The 12,343-nt window shown below is 39.9% G+C and overlaps 1 protein-coding gene across 1 annotated transcript in view; it reads right to left on the bottom strand.

Moving 5' to 3' along the window:
* Positions 1–12,343, bottom strand: part of SEMA3A (semaphorin 3A) — a 165,447-nt gene that overhangs the window by 48,787 nt on the left and 104,317 nt on the right. The window contains exon 6 of the mRNA XM_063153781.1: positions 11,531–11,650. Coding sequence (XP_063009851.1) covers positions 11,531–11,650 — 120 coding nt within the window. The remainder of the gene's footprint in view (positions 1–11,530; positions 11,651–12,343) is intronic.

Raw genomic sequence — 12,343 nt, 5'->3', positions numbered from 1 at the left:
ACATGCTGCCTTTACAAGTGAAAAGTAAGTGTCCATTTGTCTCTGCCATTTGTCCTTTTCTCTTCCCGCTCCCCCTTCCTTACACTACAGTCATGAATGAAGCTCTGTGGCCCAAATGATGCTGTTGGTGACATCAGTTTCACCCTTTTGTTTCGCAGTGTTGCCTTGACAGAGCCTGGGGAGGAACAGGGTGAAGTGGCTCAAGTGGGACTGGAACAGTTTCTATCCTGGAAACATGGGTTTGCAGAACTATATGGAGAAAAAAATCTCAATGTTTTTGTATCAATTAAACCCTTGCAAATAATGGAATGTAATCTGAAGGGAAATTACATGTCATATTAAATACAGATCTTTCTAATTAGGTGTTTCCTCTGCTCCTCTTCAAAGCCTACAGAAATATTAAGATGTCTACAGTTACAGCACAAAAACGTCTTCAAGACGTAACACTTGATGTATCACAGTATTTCAGAAATAATGAAACTTCTACAAGGAATTAACAAATGTGAATTTAACCACAACAGATGGTCTATCTACATTTATTGATCTTACAAGTCTTTGTGTCATCACAAAGCTCTGTGTCAGGCTCAGTCCTGCTCTAGTAAAGTCCACAGCCACAAGTCTGTTAAACACAGGAGTTGAAACACTATCCTTGATAATAGAGTTTAATATTAGCTTTGCCATTCTTTGCTAGTGTAACTTTTGAATTGTGTTCTTGAACTACCTGAATGTGATATCAATGTTTTAAATACATTGACGTTTCCACTTTGTTGTAAAAATAGGCTTTTAATACTACACAGTGTTTAGCATTCTAGTACCAGCCATCAGTTTGATATCAGCCGTGACATTATTTAATTTTCAGAATCACAGAGGTTAAAGCTCACTGAACTATAAACAGTTGGAAACATGGAGTGTAATCCCAAGGCACAGCTCTGCACAAGCTGTAATTTAAATCATATTGCATGCTAAGCTGAAAAGGCAGTGCAGGTCCCAGAGGGCATGAATAAATCTGCAGTCACTGATTTGCCACACACATTTGTGTTGGGATTCTGTAACTGTGCAAATGTGATGTCTTCCTTTAGAGCAGAGGACCTGTCATCTACTGAGATTTGTAATTAAATAACCCAAAGAACAAAAGCAATTACTCAGCCCTACAAATATTCAGGCTGAAATGTGCACGATTTCAGGAACAAAGGGAAGGGGAAGTTCCGGAGACAGAGAAAGGGAGGCTTTGAGTCTGTGATAATTCATCGGTGCCTAGTGCTGGTGGAGGCTTTAATGCATAGAACAGGTATTCACATACCTGGCTTCCTCTGAACTAATAATTCCATCGTCACAGACTCCCCTCTGAAGTGGATGTTTCTCCAGCTAAGGAGCCAATTACGCCTCCAGCTGGCTCCATGCCACCTCAGGTGCCGGCTTTGAGCAATCAGTTGTGTTAATTGCAAGCAGCACTAAATGCCTTTTGGGACAGGCAATTCACGGTTCAGGAATGTTGCTGGGAAGGGGGCAGGTTCAGCCCCATTACCGAGAACAAACCGCAGAGTTTGCGCAGGTCGCAGGCTAAGAGCTGGAATTTTATGGAATGGGGAAAAGAGGTGGGAACAGACCAGGGGGCCGTGTCCTCACATCATTAGCTCTGCTGGGCATCTCAGTTAATTGATGGGGTGGGGGCTATGTGGTGGGCTGTGTGCAGCCCTTCATATTTTCCCAAGGCCCATTCCTTTGGGTCTGCCGGGCATTCTGACCCAGGCCAACAGGACTAAGACTTTGCTCCCAAAGAAGACACCTCAACTGCCCATGAACATGAGCTCCTTCCCAATAGCTGGTATTTTCTTTCTTTCTATTTGTCATAGTGGGAAAACAGTAGTTTTAAATATGCATAGGAATTGTTTGATATAAAGAAAATACTACAAGGGTGATAGCAATGCTGAATGACAAAAATGGATGATGAAGGGCAAGCATATGTAAAAAAATAGCCATTGAAGGAATGAAGAGCGATAATGAAATGAGATGAGCACAATAATGAGATCAGAAATCAGATCTTGGCTGCATAGAGGTGATTGTCACGTATTATCAGCTACAGATCTGGTCTGTTGTACCTTTTAGTATCTATCTTTTGACTCACTACCTCGATAACAAGGTTTAGCCAGTCATTTTTTCATAAGCATGGATTTCTAATATATTTGTCCATGAGCCCCTGCACGAGAACTACTTAAAAGCAAAACCCTGTCCAAATGTTGGAGGTGATGAATGGGAAGCTTGGACTGAATCATTGGAGATAAAGGGAGTTGGTGTGTGGTGGGGAGTGGGAGGTACTGGTACAAACCTCAGTCTGCAGGTGCTTAGAAATAGCGTGCAGGCTCAGGAAGTCTCTCTAATACCCTTTAGAGGCTCAGTCCCTGGTGTCCCACATGGATGTACAAAGAAAACTTCTTAAAACAAAGCCATCTTATTTCTCCCTTTAACACAGACTAAAACATTGCCAAACACTTCTGCGTGTGAAGCTGTGAATTTCATTAAATTCAATGCAACTCGCTCAGCACTCTCCATTTTTGTGTGGCTGAAACCTTTGATTCTCTCCCCACCGCCCCATGGCCAGCGTGCTCCAGTCACATCACACTTAACCTTTGCCTTGGCTTCTCAAAGAAGAATTTGTTTCAGTCTATTCACGGCTTCAACAGTTTGGCAAACTGCACTCGAGCGCCGCGCTGGGCCTTTATATTGAACACACTAATCTGATTGTTTTTCCACTCTACAAACTTTGGGTCAACAATCAAGCTGCTGCCAGAAACTAATTAATTTGCAAACAGGCCCCATTTTCACAGGGGGAGAGCTTTTGAAACCTATGTCAGCAGAGCTGGTCACACCATGGTGACATGCATTGTCATGGCATCCACTTTTCGAGGTAATTCTCCTCACTAATTTTTCACCACACACATGAACTCAAATTACCCAGTCAACAGTAAATCTCTATTGAATGCCCACCAAACTCTGAACGTGGTGGCCTGAGAAGAGGAAATTGGTATTGACAGGGTCAACACTCATTAAATTGATGGCTAGAGCAGAAGGAAAAAAGCACAAAACAACACAAGAATGCAAAAGGAAAATTCGGATGTATGTCATATCCCAATAAAGGGGGCTGTAACAGACCCACTCCTCCTTTGTTTAAATCAATTAGTATTCTGCTGTGTGACTCCTACAAACAGATTTCTGCTTAACTTGTCTGAAAAAACTGGTTAGTGACTTTTGTGAACAAGAAAGGAGGCACAGTTTGGTAGTTAAAAGTCACTGGTTTTCAAGCATCAGAGCTGTGATGAGCTCTCACAGAGATCATGGGAAACCTACTTGAATTTGCAAGGTCTGTAACACAGAGGCTTTGTCTTTGGAATCTGGCCACCTAATCTGAACTTTGCTTTTGCTTAAGCTGATTTGGATCTCTGCAAAAATGATAATTACAAAGAAACTGCTGTTGTGTAATTTAAAGTGGGTTCTGTACCAAAAGCAAAGCAAAATGCAAACTTAGAACCTGAACGCTATACCTATTCTGGACAAATGACTCTTTTTTTCCTACTGAGATTTATCTCCAGGGAAAAGGGAGAGTCCTCCTATGAAGTGATGCATGTGGGTAACAGATAGATAGATAGATAGATAGATAGATAGATAGATAGATAGATAGATAGATAGATAGATAGATAGATAGATAGATAGAAATTATCTTTTTAATCATACATTAACTAAAAGTAGTACACAAAGCTTTCTAGTAGAGGTTATTGCCACTGCTGGAATAATATTCTAAATTTGTCACCTTAAGTGGACAGACTCTACAAAGCCATCCACTGCCATCTCTATAAGTTATCCACTGAAATAAATCCACAGGAAAAATATTCCATCCTTAGCACAAGAAAAAAAAAAAAGGAAAGAAAAAACACTCTTTAGAGGAGATAGAATATCACTGGGACAATTGATAATTGGAAAATTTGAGGTGTTTCTTATCATTGTGAGAAGGGCACAGAGCCCCACTCCTCCAACTAAATGTGCTCCTGGAGTGTGCTCATGCAGATGAAATTTTACACAGCAGGTCCTGCTGCTGAAAGAAGCAGAGAGAACTTGGATTTATTTTTCTAAAGGATGACTATAGAAATCGACTCACCTGCACCATCAAATTTGAATCTGAACACCTCAATGAGATCACCAGTTTTACCCAGTACAGAGGTACATTGATTTATCCACATCCAGAATCTCCCCAGAGCTTGTTCTGGCTCTTTCATCCAACTGCCTTCCAGAGAAGGTGATGGGAATGGCTGCACTCTCAGATTTCACCCCAGCACAAGACTCATCAGGATTTACTGGGTTTGTTAAACTGATATATGTTGATATGTTGACCTTTCAATTCACAATTGAAATCAAAACCTTAAAATTTAGCAATTTTAAGGCACATCACCAATAGACCAACTCAGTGCACAAGAGTGAGTGCAGATCTCAAACTGTCCATCACTGGCAAGTCTCTTTTTAGAAAGACTATGCTGCAGGGATCTGGTTGGGACTGGGGTCATATCCCACACTAATTGTTTTGAGAACTATGAACTTCTTTCCTAAAATTGTATTTTATGCAGCAGAGAAACTTCTCTGGTCTCCAGTGCAAACAGTGAACAAAGAACTCTAAGCTCTCCCACTATTTTTGATCTTATATGCACTATAAAGAGAGTCACAGAATGAATGAATTGCAGCAAAGAATGGCTTCTAATCTGCACTCCCAGCTATTACATTTTTTTGGTATGGATAGTAAGGCTGACCAAGTTAAAACCCATAAATGAGCCCATGGTTAACCATGTAAAATACACATGTCCTAAGTCATGTTCCTGGACTAACTTGTATCCAACTTCCTGGAGCACACTGTGGCTGTTGTTCAGACCAACTGATGCAAGTCTTCCTGCTCCAGGCCATATTCTCTATAGCGTCAGGAAGGCTTCAAAATGTACAGTCAGACTAGGAGAATGTTCTCTGCTGCTTCATCTTTCCTATCCGCTTTTTCCACTCCAACCTCAAAACTGGTCCTTTGGCTACTTTTACCATCTTTTCAACCTAAACAAAACAAAATATCATCCACAGCACTGATATTTAATGAAGACAATTACCAAATTACAGGGGGCATGGGAGGGATAGAGAATGAGAAAGAAGATCTCTTTCCTAGAATGATTTCAAATAATTTCATTTAGGCCACTTGATGGGAAGATTTTATTATTTCTGCTTGTCTTCACCTACCATCTTCATGACCTTTCTCACATCCACAGAAACTGTTAAGCACATTCTAATTGCTACTTGGTCTTTGATTTCTGAACCAAATGCTTCTCTTATTTTGTTTAAAGATACAGGGAATAGTTTTAAGACAGGTTCAAGTGAATCAACTGGTTCAAATACATGAGAATCTTCTGGTCAAGTGTTCAGCAGGGCCTTTGGCTTCCTGACCTGTAACTATTTCAGATTAGGGACAGGATAAATATCTAGTAATAACAATAAGAAAGAGCCCTTTATTTTCTGATTTCAAAAATTATTCATTTCTTCCAAGAAAAAAAGAATTGGTAGTAACAAAATATGTATATAGATAAAGCTTGTTAGATTGCAATGAGAAAAACAACTTAAAATTCATACTCAATCTCTCAAATATGGATCTACAGACTTAAGCAGACTTAAGGAGAAAAAAAAAAACCAAACCTTGTAAATTGAGTTTGTGTGCCATTCTGTTCACAGTATTATGCCACCGTCACCATAGTTTCTGAGCACTTCCTAGCACTGTGTTCGGTGACATTAGCATTTGTCACACATGGAATTTATCACTGTGAAATTATTTATTACTATTCTTAGCAATGGAGATAGTGGGAATGGGGGGGTAGGAGGACTTATTGAGTGAGAAATGAGGCTTGCATATCTGGACATGTTTTGTGCCACAAGGGTCGGAGCTGCTCATGCTTCTTCTGCAAGCCGTGCAGGGAAAGTGTGGAACTCAGTCCACACTGCAGCCTGCATGACAGGACGTATCAGCTGCTCAGATATAGAAATGCCTATTTTAAATGCAAGAGATCCCTTCACAGGGAAATTAACAGCAAAAGGACAACAAAAAAAAAGACACAAAAAAAATTCGCTCAGTGTTTTCACTCATAAGGTTGTTTAAATATGTCCTTGTAAATTCATGGGTAATGCAGACCTGGAAGAGGGTTCTTAGTCTACTCACTGTAGTCTCTTGGGATGCCAGGCAAGTGTGCTATATAATAACACATAAAATGTTACCTGAGTTCCTCTGAAAACCAGCTAGGCTGCCTCACTGACTATTTCTATTGGACAGCTTTTTCTAATTTCATTCCCATCATATTTCAAAACTTCGAATCTGAAGACTAAATAAATTCATACGCAGTTCGCAGTTCACAGTTTTGTTTTTGATTTCATGGGTTTTTTTGTTTGTTTGTTTGTTTCTGTAATGTCCTTTGTTTAAACAGCTCTTCTCTTGATGGAGATTTACTGTATTTGTAGCATCCCTGACCTCCTTCCTCCAATAATATCTTAGACGCATTTTATGAAACAACCCCAGGTACCAGGATGGCTGGGTCCTGTGGCCCCTTCCCACAGCTGATACCTGTATTTTGCATGCTGTATATCTGGATTGAGAATGTGCATGAGTTGAGCTGGAAAAAAGGAAGCAGGAAAGGCATTTAGGAACAAGGGAGTGGCACAGCAGAGGGGGCCATCAGTGGTTATGTATACCTAGAAAAAGGGTTTGGTGTGGTTGACCAAAGACTAATTATAGGTTCAAGGATCAGAACATGTACACACCCAAGTCTCAGCAAGAGTAATTAATTTCTAACATTTTGATGCATTTAATGCATTTTATTAGAGAGGTAAAAATCCTGTAAAATATCTTCAATCTTTTCTTCCTGTTGCAGACATTAGTCTACTGTGCAATACATACTCAAGATCATGTGTGTGTAATGCCAATGCTGGGACATTCAACAAAGTGTCTGAAGTGGAAACTACACAAAGTGATGTCTACAGGTTTGTTTGAATGCCAGGAGAGTATCAAACCGATGTTTCCTGCCTTGGACCCTGTTAAATTTAAGAGGGCATTTTCTTTTTTATTGAACAGTCGCTCAGCCTCTATAATTCTCAGCTGTTTATGTAACTGTAAAGTAAAGATTACCAAGGACAACAACCTCAGGGAACTAAGCGCAGTTACTATTCCACTTTAAAAATTAAGCCATGGAAAGCATGCTAAAATAATATCATAGAGTGGTTTAAACCCATAAAAAGCAAGGAAATTCCAAGCCAAGTCTGGAAATCCAGACTGACAATCTCTCTTAACCCCTGGTCTAGTAAAGAGGGTGAGTGAGGCCAGTGTTTCTGGGGTGCAAACCTGATTCATAATACTATTCTAATGCAGCTTTTGTGATTTCATTTCCTTTCAGATTTTGCTCAGCCCAATCCTGCTTTGCTTTTAAAATAAATGTTTATGGCTATTCGTTTTACAAAATGTTAACAATTTAAGGCCAGATCCCCTGTGCTCAAGTCAGAGAAGATGAGAGCGGCTTTAAGCCCTCTCCTTCCACTCCTCTAATCTTCAGCTTGAAAACTGCCTTGGGTGCACTGCCTTTGCATTGCTCAGCATTTGCTCTGGTAGGCTGCACTGCCAGTTCTGCCTTTTTGCCTGCAGCCATGCCCTGAGCCCTCGCAGGAAGGCGTGGGGATGGTGCACAGCATCTCTGCAGCAGGGAACTCCCTGGCGCCAGGGAAAGCTGCTCCCACCTGCACAGCACTCTGCTCATCTTTTTTCTTAACCTCTGCAGCAGTTCATGGAAGCAAGCAGGACATGATCCATGCTTCTTCAAAGTAACTTTATGCCTCTGAACTATGAGAGGCAATGGCACATTTAAAGGGAATCGTGTACTTGCCAATAGGCAAGACTTTGTAAGGTTTATGTGTGACATCAAGGCCACGGTTCCTTATAGTAAAGCTGAACACAAAATTTTTTACAACTTCAATTTTTTTTTTCTCTGAGAGTTCAAAACAATTCTTGACCCTCACTGGGACTGAGTAAGATTGCCAGTTTCTTTTGTGCAGAGAAAACTCCATGCACGTACCAGAGGAGCCAGTAATGTTCAAGCGTGCATAAACATGGCTTATAACAAAGCACATGATTCAGTCTGGGGCACTGAACTGCAGCTTTTCATGTCCAAGATGACTTCCCTGAGCACCAGCTTTTTTTACTGTGTTTTTGCAAATGCTTCCTTGTCACATCTGGCCAACTCTGTATCAATAATTAAATATACATTGCTACAGTGACTGATGTATGGTTCCCTAGCTTCTAGATGAATGCCCTGACTACATGGCTATAGAATCAGTCTCCCTTGTTTTATTTGGCTTGGTGACTGTTTAATTATTTATACAAAATGAAAGCTTTAGAAGCCTGTGAGTATTTAATATCTCTAAGAGACTTAAGAAGTCTTTAAGAGCTGCTGGTCAGCACCTTCCCTTCGGCTGGGCACAGTTCTCTTCCCCAAAACATACAATTTCTGTAAGAAGGTTGAGCATCTCCAAAATGTGACTGTGTGATGTCTGTAGTAACTCTGTGTTCCTTCTTAAATCCCAAAAACTTAATCACTCTGTGTAATGTTGTTCTACTTTTATGCCAGTTCAGGGCAAGACAATTTCTGGGAAAAGTTCACAAGCCCTTCACGTGCAACTGTCTCCTCCTCTCCATTTTTGGTACCAATCAGCTGTGTTTTCTGCAGCCTGTCAGCTCTGACCTTAGCCTCAGTATGGAAAAAGCAATTTAGCTCCTGCTCTGCCTGAAGTAAACACTAGTAAGGACTTAGAACTGGATATCTCATCACCTAACTATTAAACTCTCCAGAGATGAGAATTTGTCTCTGAGTTTGATCAGAACTCTTGCAGCTTTCAGTATATGCCCCTTAGAATACTGCTTTTTTACCTGAGGCTAAGCACACTGTAATAAACAACTGGGAAAGAAAACCCACCACTACACAGAAAGCCATGTATTTGCTAAAAAACTTGTAAAGGTCTGCAAACTTAAGTTTCAAAAATAGTTTGTATAGATCTTTAAGAAAGGAGTGAACACCTCAATCTTCAATGAGAGCTTGTTTCATTAAAAGCATATCCACTTCAACAACATGCAAACACAGAGCTTCTTTTATAATTTTATTTTAAAAAGAAAAATGACAAATTAAAAACAATTATCAAAGGACTGGCATGCCTGCAGAGTTTCAAACCTGAACTATTATCACTTTTGGATTTCCATGCGAGATGCTGAAATTAGGAGAGCTGCGTGGAAAGGCTGCCAGGATCTTATCACTGGGAAATTAACAGTAAACCCTCAGAGCCTCTAATAGGAATGTTGTCGTGCAGATTTTAGACCAATCTTTCCATATTAGGAAGGTAAATGTATTAAGTTGCAGCGGAGAGAGAGATTTCAAAAATGTACTTAAGGATCGTTCTCTATTAAATTATGGACAGTTATGAGAATAATTTCTAAAGGTTTCAATTTGATTCTTATCTTGTTTTAAATTAAGTTTGAAACTTTCCACACAGGAATACAGTGCAAGAATTTTATTTCAGAGTTGGAAATCACCTTCACCCTGGGATACAAAAAATGCTCTTTCTACTGTTATGCTCACTTTGTAAAATACTTAAATTCAAGAAAGCTTGAGGTTCATCAGCTCCCCACCTCGAGCACAGAGCAGTTGTGGTTTCTGCCCTGTCAGATGTAACCTCAGTGCTAATTTGGGAAAAGCAGTTCTCACATGGAGCGCTGAAAGACTGATAACCGAATCCACAACGGAATGACACGATTTCAGCGGGGAAGTACAGGGCCTGTGGACAATGGCTGCATTTTCCCACTGCATAAATCCTCCTGACTCAGCTGTCATTGTGCAAATCTACTGCACAAAAGCAGATTTTGCTTGCATGACTGGGTTTAAAATGTCATCATGACTCTCATAACTGAAGTTGATGTTGGTCATCTTTAACACATTATTGCTCTACCAGGTATCAAGATAGATGGTTATGCCTATAAACCTTGTACTTTACTGTTTCCTGAAGACCAGAAATCTTGTTTACTGTCATAATAGAATAACCCAATGAATACAATTTTTGTGTTACTGGAAAACACAGATTGTAGAGCTGAAATGCTGTAGACCTGAATCTGTTCTCCAGACAGATAGCTGTCCACATGAATTGCAGCAAAACTAAATTTAACAGGATATGAATCAGATTCATAAACTCGCAATATTAAAATACATATCCATACTTGTCAGATAGACACTTATGTGATATGTGCATCCAATGTGTGTTATATATAGAGTTAATCCAACTTGCAAGAGCATCTTGTGGTTTTAGTTATGAGTCAGGGGCTGATGTTGTTATGGATTGTATATACAACTGATGTGATATCCAGTTTGATATTAGAAGGTCTTGACTAGCTAATAACAAACTGTGTTTTAAAACATACTCTGCTCTTACACATTCAAATTTGTGTGAACAGTTTGCACTACATTGTAAAACCACATAAGAAAGCCTGAACCTCAGCAGAGACATAAATAATATGGCTAGGAGCAAAAAATGTCTAAGAATAAAATAATTTGTGAATTCAAAAACAGGAGTGCAGGTGCAAGCAGTATGTACAGCCAAAGTAGAGCTAGTTAACACTTAAAAAATTAAAATTTAAATTAACTCAGCAACTACAGTAAGTATTACTTAATTCAAATGTCAGCTTTTTCAGACAATGAATTCTTATTTTGAAAATGCTCATATCCTTGTATAGCTAAAGCCAAGTGTAATTCCATTTGAGCTATTGTAAATTTGACTTCAGTAGAACTTGGATAGAGTACTCAGATGCATTTTAAAGTATATTGGTACATGAAGGCAAAATCAAATTTCCTCTGAAACTATCTTCCCTGCCTCAGACATGCAAATAAACAACCACAGGCTTGATTGCTAATATCCATACAATAATGCAAGAAATTGTGCCTTGCTAAACTATTGGATATTTTGAAACCAAATCACTTGGAATCCCCAGGACCCTTTTTTATTTTCCAAACTCCTGACAACTCTGGCTTGCTCATGAAGTTCTGCTGGGTGACTTTCAGCTGGATGTGGCCAGCGTCCCCTTCAATCCAGCCAAAATTAAACCCTGTACAAAGCACAATCCTGCCCAAGGCTCTGGAGCTACTTGGTGCTCATGTGTGGCTGATGCCTCAGGCCCTGAGCTTCTGTCCAACTTGCATGACTATGCTGCTCATACTGTCTGTGTATGTTTTAAATTTAATCACACTCCACAAATCTCAGCGTAATTAAACCAAAAAATGCCTCTTTATAAATCACTTTTGATTAGTTTAACTGGTTTAAGGCAGAATTCTGCCCCAAATAAAAGAGGAGCGTATATGTCACAGATGTTGCTGGAACAGAGCTGTGTGCTAGCCTTTAATGGCTGGATGAGTGTAAGCAGAGAAATGTGCATTTTACATACCATTTAGCCACCGGGAGTCGTGCTGCTCTGTCCTGATGGGATGGTGATGCCCCAGAGTTCGGAAAATGGCAAAGTCCCTGCCCATGAAGTCTGCTGCTGTGCCAGAGTACAGTTCTCCATCTGCAGGAGGACAGAACTGTAAGCAATATTCCCCAATTTTCCAGTCGTGGCAAGTCAGAGAAAGCTGTCATATGTTCATATTTCACTAATAGGGATAATGAGTGAATTACAAAACAGCAAGCCATATGCAACGTATTGTCATTGAAAATAGAGATTAGACCCAATTCCTCACTGCAGAGCTTAATTGTAACCTCTTGCAAATGAGCTGTATCTGCAGACTGCTGGTGTGCTTTGCAAAAATGTGTTTGGATTCTTAGGCTGGAACAGCGACAGCCAGTGCACCTACCCTGGCAGGCAGGAGTGTGCAGCCTCAGAAAACCCACCTAACTGTGAAATTGCCCTGTTTAGCACAGGAGTTTGGTTTGGAGGCCTTCCAACCTACAGGGTTTATGTGACTCTGGAAACTGAAGAGTCCAGCTCAGCCACTTTTGGTTCAGAAAGTCCTTAGGTCCCTCCAATTTTTCCTATAGAAATTATGTGGTTTTTACTTTGGTTTGTTTAAGGGGCTTTTTCGTTTTGTTTTGGGTTTTTGTTTTTGGATTTGTCGTTTTTGATTTTTTTTTTGTTGTTGTTGTTGCCATTTTATTATAGTTTGTTTTTTTACCCTTTTTTCTGAGCAGGTCCTCAGAAAAACAGTATATTTTACAGGAAATACAGAACATGCCTTTCTGCTTTGGCCACCTTTGTAACTGG

This window comes from Melospiza melodia, chromosome 4 (assembly GCF_035770615.1).
Source record: "Melospiza melodia melodia isolate bMelMel2 chromosome 4, bMelMel2.pri, whole genome shotgun sequence".
NCBI classification, from domain to species: Eukaryota; Metazoa; Chordata; class Aves; order Passeriformes; family Passerellidae; genus Melospiza; species Melospiza melodia.
The sequence above is the reverse complement of the archived record's forward strand: the minus strand, read 5'-3'. Positions and strand labels throughout refer to the sequence as shown.